The sequence below is a fragment of the Eucalyptus grandis genome, chromosome 8 (genome assembly GCF_016545825.1).
Source record: "Eucalyptus grandis isolate ANBG69807.140 chromosome 8, ASM1654582v1, whole genome shotgun sequence".
Taxonomy (NCBI): domain Eukaryota; kingdom Viridiplantae; phylum Streptophyta; class Magnoliopsida; order Myrtales; family Myrtaceae; genus Eucalyptus; species Eucalyptus grandis.
Genome location: NC_052619.1, coordinates 67,906,455 through 67,918,699, shown reverse-complemented (window position 1 = coordinate 67,918,699; position 12,245 = coordinate 67,906,455). Strand labels below are relative to the sequence as shown.

The 12,245-nt window shown below is 35.9% G+C and overlaps 1 protein-coding gene across 1 annotated transcript; it reads left to right on the top strand.

The window, feature by feature from the left end:
* The first annotated feature begins 276 nt into the window (after positions 1-276).
* LOC104417774 (very-long-chain 3-oxoacyl-CoA reductase 1-like) lies at positions 277-11,411 on the top strand. Its single transcript, XM_039300276.1, has 5 exons — positions 277-405; positions 537-713; positions 2,466-2,647; positions 3,865-3,934; positions 11,259-11,411. Exons 1-5 carry the CDS (start codon positions 277-279, stop codon positions 11,409-11,411), a joined length of 711 nt encoding a protein of 236 aa, XP_039156210.1.
* Positions 11,412-12,245: the final 834 nt, after the last annotated feature.

Here is a 12,245-nt window from a genome sequence, read left to right as displayed (position 1 = left end):
AGAATGGCGCTTCGATCAACAACGATGCTTCAGTGGCGTGCAGCTTCTCCTTTTACGTAGGTCTTCGGCCGCTCGACACACTCTCTCGAAAGGAAATTATATCTGTTTTATATGTGTGCCCACTTGGGCCCACAGCCAGATTCTCTCTTTGGTGACGTCTCACGTAGGTAAGCAGAAGAACCCCTCCTATTTTCTTTATTGACAAATTTGGTTTCCAAATTTAAACTCGAGTCATATTTTAACACTTCCTAAGGAACCCAAAGGACTTGTAGGACTATGGCTCATGGGCCGTTGTCACCAGCACCACCGACGGCATCAGGAAAGCCCTGGTCTTCGAGCTCGCCTCCAAGGGCCTCAACCTTGGGCTCATTAGCTGGAACCCCAGCAAACTCGAAGCCACCTCGAGTGAGCTGAGGGATAGATTCAGAGCAACGACCGAGGTCCATCACATAGTTAGCACTTCATATGCCATACGTTAAAAATTCGCCTGAATTCCCGAGTGATGGTATATCCGACGCATGAGATGGTTTGTCTAGGTCAAGACCGGGGTCACGGACCTCACGAAGCTGAGCGGAGAGGAGATAGAGGCAGCCATTGCGGGAGCCACAGAAGGGATCGACGTCGGGTTGCTCGTCAACAACGCGGGGTCGGCTTATCCGTACCCGAGGTGCTTTCACGAGGTGGATCGAGAGTTGATGGAGAGCATGTTGAGAGTGAACGTCAACGCAGCGTTGTGGGCGACGAAGGGAGTGATCAATGGAACGTTGAAGAGGAAGAGAGGAGCGATCTTTTTTTTTTGGTCAGTGAGAGGAGCGATCTTGAACAGTGGTTCTGGTTCCTCCGTGTGTATCCCTTCGTTTCCTCTTCTGACCTTGTATGCCTCCACCAAAGCGTACGTTTCGATTTTCCTCCAGTTTTGTGCCTTCTTTTTCGGTAATTTGTTAATATATATCGCAAAAGTCTTCACTTTCTTACTAATTTCCTTTTAGGACTGTAGCTATATCAGCATTGTAGCTATATACAAATTTGACATGGTAAACAATGTGATGGACTATAAGTAGTAATAAGAAGTTAATCAAATTCAACGACGGATAAAAGTTTGTGCATCGCTTAACGTTCCAGCTATTTAGTAGGTTTGACATTATTTAGATCTAAAAGGACCTTGCAACAGTGTCAAAGTCTAAATCATATTTATTATTATAGTTCAATCATGTGAACTTGATAGAACAATGTGATTTGTTGCAGTTATTTGGTAATGTTCTCAAAAGCATCAGTTTGAAGTACAAGAGACAAGGGATTGATATTAAGCTTTAGGTAAATATATGAGAAAAATCATATATCATTTAGATATTGTGATGATATGGTTAGAATTCTTGTGTCCCCTTTCTTTTGTCCTTTCTTTTGCTCTTTACTAAACACTCATAAATTCGCGGAAGAACATTGTTATAATGTTTACATTTTTTTTTCTTTTTAAAAAAAAGAAAATCAGACACTGATGAATTTTCCTTCATAACTCTCAATCACTTTATTGAAACTGATTGACTGATTTCTCCTCGTTAGTAGTAAAATGGATGCATAATATACTTTCTCTTCCAATAATGTGACAACCACTCATGTTCCAATAGATCAATTTAATCTTGTTCAATAAGTGATATTTAGCCCAAAGAATAAAGACTAGGGGCAAGTTCTCATTCTCCATGACTTCACAAATAGATAAAAGATGATTAGAAGCCCAGGTACTTGGCGATTAGCAACAATTCCGTAACGCATGTTGGGGGTCGTATAATCCAGCCTATTTCGTGGTCCATGGGAAAATATTGTCATGTTTCATTCCAGCCAGACTATGCAATCACTTATTTGCCGTTTCACTTGTGAGTTCTCCTAAAAGGTAGGTGTTCTCGAAAGATGCTATATTGTCCTGAAAGTATTAAATTTATTATACGAAGCCCAATTCAATACATTTCAATTGTATCAATTTAGTCATAAACATTCATCCAATTAGTCCTAAACGTTTTGATGATTTGGCAATGTGGCCCTTTCGGTTGAATATCCAAATAATAAGTTTAAGACTAAATCGACAAATCTTCAAAAGGTTTATAATAAAATTAGCACAATTAAAAAGTTTAGGACTAAGTAAATCGTCCAAAGGTTTATGATTAAATTGATATATTTAAAAGGTTTAAAACTAAATTGCTCACTGTATAATAGGTTTATGACTTTTTGGACAATTCTCATGGAGTGATATTATACTATAAAAACTACAAAAAAAAAAAAAAAAACATTCTATGGAAAGAAGCGTGCAATACTGATTGTATACTTTTGTAATAAGTGAAATGGGTCGGTAAATTTATTAACCCTGCATGCCTCACTCACTTACTGCTGACCCCCAAAACCGTACCCCAATACCAGCCATATACGGTCCAAAAAAGTGGAAATTGACATATTCTCGAATTCTCCTGATATAGGTCCCCCTTTTCATAGCTACAAAGATGACCATGTCGAGGAGGTGCTCGATGCTCTTGCCGTCTCCCGAGATGTTTAGCGGAGCAAGTGTGCGGTGGATCGGGTACGAGCGTCAGCGCAACCCTTACTGGTTACATGCGGTGCAAGGGTTCGTGGTGCGTGCCACAGAGGCATTCATCATTTGGTATGGTCAACGCTACGTAAAATGGATGAGAAAAGGAGGGGTTGGAGCACGATGGCCATCCATGGCCATGCGCCACAATAATTCTCGGACGGCACCGCCTTTGATGTTGGGTGTCTAGGGTGCATGGTCTTAAAAAGCCTGTCGTGGCTCTTTTGGAATTGTCATATTATGCTGTAAAAGCTCTTGGTTGTGTGCTTAATAAGGTTTCCACCACTGGGCCCGCTTAAAATCGTTGTCCTCTCCTATCTTTACTTCACTTATAATGAAATCAGATTCCGAAAATAAATAATAAATAAATAAATAAATAAATATGTATCTAAAAGTTGGTATAAGCATTGTTTTTGAGGTCTTTAGTAGTTAATATTATAAAAATCAAAAAATGGTGCGGGTTCCACAAATACTGTCCAATTACAGCTTCCATTTAGATGGAGTGTGGCGTTCCATGTTAGAGGGAGTGTGACATTTCATCGGTGGCCGAAAATTTTTAAGCATGAACCAAGAGTTTATGTACGAGGGACAATACTAGCCATGGGATGATTAGAAGCACAAGAAAGGAAGGGAAAGTTCATTGGATTGTAGTGTGCATTCCACGTTAAGGGAAGGAATAGTTTTTTTTTTTTTTTAATCTCTTTTTTTTCTTCTACAATGCCCGTCATGCCTATTTATACGGAGATTTACAAGAGGCAAAGACACAGGCTTCGTGTCTTCTTTTTAACCCATTCACTCATATCTTGTCTAAAATTTTTCTACAAAAGGTCTAGACAACTCCACGCACTTCAATTACCGCCTGATGACCAGATTTTTTTGTATAATTATCCTAGATTTCTCTAGTAAACCGATCACTTCTTAACAGTTATGCAACTAAGAAAGCTAGTCTTCAACTGGGACGACCGCTTCAGCTCATCCTCTCTACCTGGCCACCTTGCCGCCGCCACAGTCGCGACCGCCGGTCACCGTCCCAACCAATAGAAAGATGCGGCCTCGACATTTCCTCGTCCATAGACACCATCCACCACTTCTAAGCCGCCTCGCTCTCTCTGTCAAATAGCCGGCGTCACCTCACCTCCTCCGTCAATGGAGGAGACCAGACCGTATCATCGTGGACTTTGCATATGCTAAATGAGAATTCTTTTTTGTTTGTTAATTGCAGTTTTATGGTAATGTTCTCGAGGAGCATCGGTCTTGAGTAAGAATTGTAATTTGTTTGTTAATCGCAGTTTTATGGCAATGTTCTCGAGGAGCATCGACCTTGAGTACAAGGAGGCGGGGATTGATATTCAATGTCAAGTAAATATTTACTATAAATTGTTTATGTATAATATACAAAGATCATGTCGAAATTTTCAATACATGAACGTAAGTAAAACGATCAACCTAGCTCAAATTTTATGAACAACCTAACTAGCGAGCTTTCTTATATTTTCCATAACGACAAGTAAGGACCACCCTGGTTTTCATAGACAACCGCAATAGAGGGTGTCATTATTTCGAAGAAAATTTCATAATATAGGAAAATAATCTTCGGAAAATCAAACCCCAGGAAAATATTTTTCATTTTCAGATTAAAAAATTCATTTTCCTAACTTTTAGCATATATTGTAAGAGTTTTCCTAATGTGAACTACATTAATTGATATTGTAATTTACTGTTTTTATGGTTACTGTAAAATAGGGTTGGTCTAAGATGAGATAGAAGGTTTCTTAATTAGTCTAATATGGGACTGGCTAAGTGTGGGCCGAGTTGAGCTTAGCCGTAATAAGAGGGCCTGACTGGAAACTCTATAAATAGTACTCAAGTATCTCCTCTAACCATAATTCTCACGTATATCCTCACCTAAGGAGTGTTTAACTAACGCTAAACATGAGGGGGCTGCCTCATTGAGCCAGTGATACAGAGGGCAATAGAAGAGAAGGACTTACACGTGGAATATTGTGTTTCCGCTTCCACTTCAAGAACGATGGATCCCAAAACAAGTGCGTTAATCTTTCTACTAAATTATGCATGTTCTTGTTCTAGTTATGAAGATCTTGAGATTGTGCAATTTGCATCCAACATGTGGTATCAGAGAAACCATAACCTTAGAACTTGAACGCATAAGATTTTGCCCTAATTTGTGATTTTCATGATTTTTTGTTCAATAAAAATAAAATTAAATCACATATTCGGACTGGGCTTGATGAGATGAGCACAACCGTGGGCGGCACATCACCGGGGGAGGCCCCATGCGGCCCCACGCGCAGCCACGCGTGGCCTGGGCGTCAAGCACTCACCCTCACGCGTGGGCACGCGGGCGTGCGGCTCACACATGCGAAGCACGCGGGTGCTAACGTCACGATGACGTCAATGACCCGGACCCGACCCGATTCGCGAACGACCCGACCCGACCTATTGACCGATCCCGACCCGGTCAACCGTTGACCAAACCGATCAACCGGTCGGACCGGGTGGCTGGACCGGATGGTCGAGCTGGGAACCGATCGGACCGCGACCAGTCGAATCGGTTTTGACTAGTCTCTTGACGCCAGCGCATGAGCTCCATGCGCCACGCACTCTGGCGGTGCCTGCAGGGGCGTGGTTAGTGGCGTTGGATTCGTATTTCCATGCTCTATCTTGTGATGTATTTTTTTTATATGTTTGATGATTTTGTAGATGTGAAAATACATTTTCACAAAAAGCTGTAAATATGTGTATTTTAGTGTATTTTTACATATTTTTCTTTTATTTTCTGTGATTTTGAAAATATAAGTGTTGGGTTATAAGTATGTTATCACATAAACATTATAATGGTGTGATTCATTAATAAATTAAATTTTATTGTGAACTAAAGCCGGCTTAATGAGATACAATCACTATGAGATAGTAATTGAACTATGTATTGAGGTGATGAGAAATAGTAAAATGTTATGAAACTTTTGTTGCTTATGCATATTCTTTTACATGCTGGTAACCTTTGAATGATTGACATCTTAAGAACCTGTGACCAAACTGATTGTACTAATTAACATATCTGCTGAATGTGGGTAATGCATGTCAGTTAAGTTATTGCATATTGTACCTAAACTCATTTGGTCACTAGTTAATGTCCATTAATTTGAATTTTTTTGTTAAGAAATATGACAACATTTACGTAGAACAATAGTATCTACTATTATAGTTTAGATATTTGGTTCTCTAGTTTGATTCAATTAATAGGTCATTGGTTGATTACAATGATAATTTATTACTTAAAAATTAGCTAATAAATCGGTTGTTGGCCTTGAAGTCATTTTTTGCCTTATGAAACTCATGAGTCATAATAGATCAGTTGTTAGGCTTGTCAATTTGGCGTACCCTGTATTACTATTGATGTTAATTTATGGGAGATCTTCTAGATCAGCATTCTTTTATATTGTTCTGGTAATCTGTAATCGGGATGCATAAAAGATGCTTTCTTCTCTGTTATGAGAAGTTTCTTCTATTGCTGTGATCGGTGATCTCATTAGAATTTGTCTTTCAGGTTTGCTATATATATATATATAATTTTTATTAATGAATAAATATATGTATGATTAATTTTTATTAATGAATAAAGTAATGTAATTACATGACATGTGATTTTAGTGATTTACTGCCCATATTACTAAAGTTAAAATCACATGTATATGGTGATGTGAGAAGTAAAATTATATCCCTAGTATGAGAGAGTTTCATGGATTCAATTGAGTAGTGACTACCAAAGTGGCACGCTTGATTGAGTTTAAGAAATTTCGGTCTCATATATTGATTTGGATGTCTTCCTGGTCTAATGCGTGGTTATACTCCTCAATGAGGTGATTGTGTATTAGTTCATGGAGGGATACATGATGGTGTGGTGGATGAGTAACTAATCTTAGTGATTCATATACCCAAAGGTGATGAATTCACGAACATTGGAATATATTCTCATAACCGCTATCATGTGATGAGTGTACAACTATATGTCATGTATTCTGCCCAAAAGTAATTATATGATTATGCATGTAACTCTCTGGATGTGTACTAATACGTCAAGTTACACGGTACTCACATGATACTAATTATATATATTGCTTGTTTTTTAGTCACATTTTTCTATAATTAAAAATTCAACTATTATTGATGTTTTACTGCTTCAAATTTTAAGTTGTGAACATATGATTTATTGTTTGAGAAAAGAGTAATAGAATTTGTTTATTGTCCATGAAGCGTTCCATTCTGGAACATTTAAAAAGTGGTTTACCTACGGACTGCACTACTATAAGATGATGGAAGCCTTAGTGGCTTGTAATTATGTTTTGTCTAATATCGAAATTAGGACACATCTGCAAAGATTGTGTTTAAATCCTAATGGCATATACATCTGGTATATGGTTAAAATCTTGTTTCCAAAAATTTTCTATTTAAGGAAAATGACCCAGATAAAATATTTTAAAATTAAAAATAAAAAAAAAAAAAAAACAATCAGCCCTTAGCAGTGTACAATTAGTCTTAAAAGGTTGTTAGGTTTAAAAGTGGCCGTGAGTATTTTGGCAGGTATGACAATGCGAAATAGCTTAAATGGTCATTTGTCGAATACTTTGTAGATTCTGGGGTGGTAACTTAATTATTATACCTGAAAATCCTGACAAAAAATATTTGACCGAAAGGCATAAATGCACCATATTGAACATGGTGATGAGTATGATTAGTAAGACTAATTTATCCAGTCTTCTTTGAGCTGATATTTTAAAAGCAACATTTTCACATACAAAAGTTGTTTCATAAACTTCTTTTGAGTTATAGACTGGACATAAATTACTTGAATCATATTAAATTTAGAGGTGTCATGAAGAAGTGAGGTTATCTAATTCAATATTAAATAGGTTGGAATTTAGATCCACTTGGAATTGTTTTGTATCTTACTCAGATTATTCAATGGGTATTAATTTTATGACCCTAAAGAAGGTACAAGAATTATGAAATCACATATTATAAAGTTTCTACAGTTTGACATAATTGTAAATGATAGCTGCTCTTAGATTATTAAAGATAATAGTATGATGGAAAATCACTGTGTCTTTGTATTTGCTTATACAGATAATTGTGGTACAGACAATTGTGGAATTTCCTATACCATAGATTAAACTTGTTGAGATTCAAGATACTATTCTTGATATAGTTATGATGAAATTTTTTCAAACCTCTCAAGTATAAAATGAAGTGGTTATAGCTTTACTTAGGAGATTTGTTAGGAAAAGATGATAAGTTATTCCATTAGACTATATGGTCTATTTATGAGAGCATGACTGCAATATCCACTACATGGTTGATTTAGCGACATAAATAAATGTTGTTTTTTATCCTCAATCAAGTATGTGATTAGATGCCATAAAAAACGATATGCAATCTATGAAACATCATAATGTTTGGAAATTTACTGACTTGCCTAAAGATCACAAGTTCATTAGTTGTAAATTGGTGTACAAAACTAAAAGGATTTCAAAGAAAGATTATGGAGTTTAAAACTAAACTTGTAACTAATGTTTTCACTCTAAAAGAGGGGTGGATAGTTAATAATGAAGAAATAATTATTCTTTTCTAATATTTTTTAAAGATTCTTTCAGAGTGAACGTGACATTAATAATTTATTTTGATATGGAGTTACGCCAAATAAATAGATACAAAATTTATATAGTGCAACTGGAGGATTTTGTAGCAAATTCAAGTAAACTTGTGTGTAGACTGAAAAGTCTTATTCATAATTTTAAGCAAATTTCCAGACAATATTATTAAAGTTTCATAGTGTTGTTATTTTGTTTAATTGAGAACAAAGTAATTTAATATATACTGTAAGGTTAGTGGGAGGAAATTTATTTTTCTTGTACTCTATATACGTAATATTTTGCTTACTAATAGTGACCTTGAGACATTGCATCTTTTATCATTTGTACTAAGGTCCGTAAAAATTGTTTTCGCAATATTATATTAGATTTTCTCAGAGGACATTTTCTAATTGTATTTTGGAAATATACAATATACATCGTTGCAAGTTAGGAATTGCTCATGTTGTTAAGGGTGATTGACTTAATCTATCACATTGTATTTATTTAAATATTGAGAAAATCTAGTTAAATGGTGTACCTTGTGCCAATGCATTTAAAAGTATAATATATACTTGAATTTGCACTAGACTAAATATCGTCTTTACGACTAGACTTATAGGCAAATATCAGTCAAATTCAAGATGCGATCACTAAGTTGCTATCAATAAGGTTTTAAGGTACTTAAATAAGACAAGAGATTATATGATGTTTTACAAACATATTCAATTTTGCAGCTAGTAAGGTATTTATATATAAACTTTGCCGGCTGTTAAGATGATATGTGATCAATAAAATAATACATATTTATGTTAGCATAAAGTGCAGTAAATAAAGTTTTTTATCATTTTCTACTATGTAAACAAAGTTTGTAACATTTTTTTAGGTTGTTACTTGGGTCATTAGGCTCCAAAACCTCATGAAGAAATTGATTGTTTTTTAACTTTATCAATAAACCCATACGGTTGTATTGAAACAATAAATTTGTAGTATTATTTATGTACTACAAAGGTCTCAATGGGTCTAAATATATGGCGGTCAAAATTTTTTACCATAAAGAACCGGTACAAAAATGTGACGTTATAATATAACATATTTCCACGAATGATATGGTTGCAGATCCACTAATTAAAGGTCTACGCCCATGTGTATTTGAGTGACATGTCATTAGCATGGGCCTAGGAGTATCATGAGATATTGTTGTTTAGTGGAAGCTATTTTGGTTTTGTTCTGATAAAGATTTCATCCGTGTTCATTACATTTAGTAACGGTTTGATATGTATCAACTTTTACATTCAATAAAATATTTTTGAATGTGTTGTTATTATATTGAATACATATCGATAAAGTCTCAATGTATTATATAAACCTTGAGTGAAGGCTAGGGGCATCCGATTATTAGCATTGTGCATTTGCCTTGTTATACATAAAGAAAGATTAATCGTAAGGACAAGGCATATGGGGTTCATTGGAACCATAAAGACATTCTCTAGTGGTGCAAGTTTTTTTGTGTCGCCTAAGATAAGAGAATGGTGATTGACAAATGGAATTTCTCTATGAGAGATGTTATCCATTTGCCACACTACCATATTAAATCCATATCAATAAAGTTGAGAGCACTCATGACCATGGAAGGCTTTGTGTGTATACATGTAGTTACCGCCATGATTCGGTATTTAAGATTTTATGGGATGTGATTGACTATTAGAAATTATCTCAAGACCAAATGTCCGCACATACAATACGATTTCAATTAATATAGTCCAAGTGGGAGAATGTAGAGTTTTCCTAATGTGAACCACATTAATAGATATTGTAATTTACTATTTTTATGGTTAACGTAAAACATGGTTGGTCTAAGGTAAGATAGAAGGATTCTTAATTAATCTAATATGGAATTGGCTAGTGTGGGCCGAGTTGAGCCTAGCCCATAATGAGGGGGGCCTGACTAGAAACTCTATAAATAGTGCTCAAATCTCTCCTCTAACCCTAATTCTCACATGTATCCTCACCTAATGAGCGTTTACCTAACGCTAAACGTGATGAGGCCGCCTCATTGAGCCAGTGATACAGAGCGCAATAAAGAAGAATGACTTGCGCGTGGAACATTGTGTTTTGGCTTCCGCTTCAAGAACAATAGATCCCAAAACATGTGCGTTAATCTTTCTACTCAATTATGCATGTTCTTGTTCTAGTTATTGAGATCTTGGGATTGCGCAATTTGCATCCAACATATATATTTTCTTTGATCATAAATAATTTTTTGTTGACTGATCATTTTCAACAAACCAAAGTGTGAAAGTTAAGGAAATTAATTCGCTAAAAATTCTTTCACTTAAACTAACACACACCAAATAGTTCCACGAATTCAATGTTTTCTGAATATTTCTAATATATTAAGAAAGACCAACTTATCTAGTAAAATGAGGGCAATGTGTAAAGAATGGTCATACAATAAAAAATCCTCGTGTCATCGGTTCAGATATCATTTCTCACACATAATTAATTAGTATGAGCAATTCATGAATTAATTAATATCTACTACTTAACTGATAGTTCCGTACCGTCATCATTCCCATGTTACATCCTCTCTCTCTCTCTCTCTCTCTCTCTCTCTCTCTCACATGCGTGTAAGCATGTTCAGTAGCACCTGCTACCGTGCTGGTGTTATCACCTTCGTCTTTCTTCGCACATCAAACATCGTCTTCGAGCCCCATGTTGATTCCCCGGTTTGAAGGATGAAAACCCTGGTTTCTCCGTGTTATCCCAACCGTCGATTTGAACGATGAAACTTCGTGGAAATTAACACCATTACACCCCCATGTTTGTCTCCTAGGGCAAGGCCATGTGTAGCTACTGTGCTTGCAAGTTAAATTAATGCTACTCCATGCTGGGCTAAAGCTACGCATTAGATAATACATGTATAAAGCACCGGTCAAAAGAATCACTTTACACGTTGAATTAAGTTTACGTACAAGCCGTATACGGTACAGAAGAAGTTGAAACTGACATATTCTCGAATTCTCCAAATAAAGGTCCCCCTTTTCAAAGCTACAAAGATGACCATGTTGAGGAGGCGCCTGATGCTCGTGCCGTCTCCAGAGACGTTCAACAGAGCGAGCGTGCGGTGGATCGGGTGTGAGCGCCAGTGCAACCTTACTGGTTACATGCAGTGCAAGGGTTTGTGATACGTGCCACAAGTGCGTTCAACATTTGGTACGGTTAGCGCTACCTGAAATGGATGGGACAAGAGGGGCTAGAGCACGATGGCCTTCTTTAGGTCGATTATGGCCACGCAACACAAGAATTCTCGGACGGCACTGCCTTTGATGTTGTGTGGCTAGTGTGCATGGTCTAGTTATGAGAGTATGGGGTGTCAGATATTAATGGGAAATTCTTATTGTGGCTCTTTTGGAATTCACGTGTGATGCTGTAAAAGTTCTTGGTTATGTGGTGCTCGATTAGGTTTCCACCAATGAGCCCACTTAAATCGTTCTCCTCTCTTATGTTTACCTCACTTATAAACAAGTCAGATTTAAAAAAGAATTTTAAAAAAATATATGTATCCAAAAGTCAGTATAAGCAATTTTTTCAAGGTTTTGAGCATTTAATATTATAAAAAGTTAAAAGGTGTGTGATACCCTCCCCTTTTTTTTTGTCATAGAAAAATCCAGACTTATATATATATACATATACATCCATATATATATATATATATACATATACATATTTTAAATATATATACCATCCATGTATATGTATATAGTATATATATATATAACATATACATCCTCTATTTTAAATCCATCCGAGATACATTTGTCACACTAATATAAATTCAGTATTTTTTATAACACAAAAAAGTTTAAGATGTTTGTTTTACAATGAGCAAGTTTCTAATTTTTAGTGATACAAAAAAAAAGTTTGAGGCATTTGCATCATAGTAGACATAGTTTGAAATAATAACAAGAAAAACAAAGTTACTCAAAACATACATTCACATTCAAAAAGACAATGTAAAA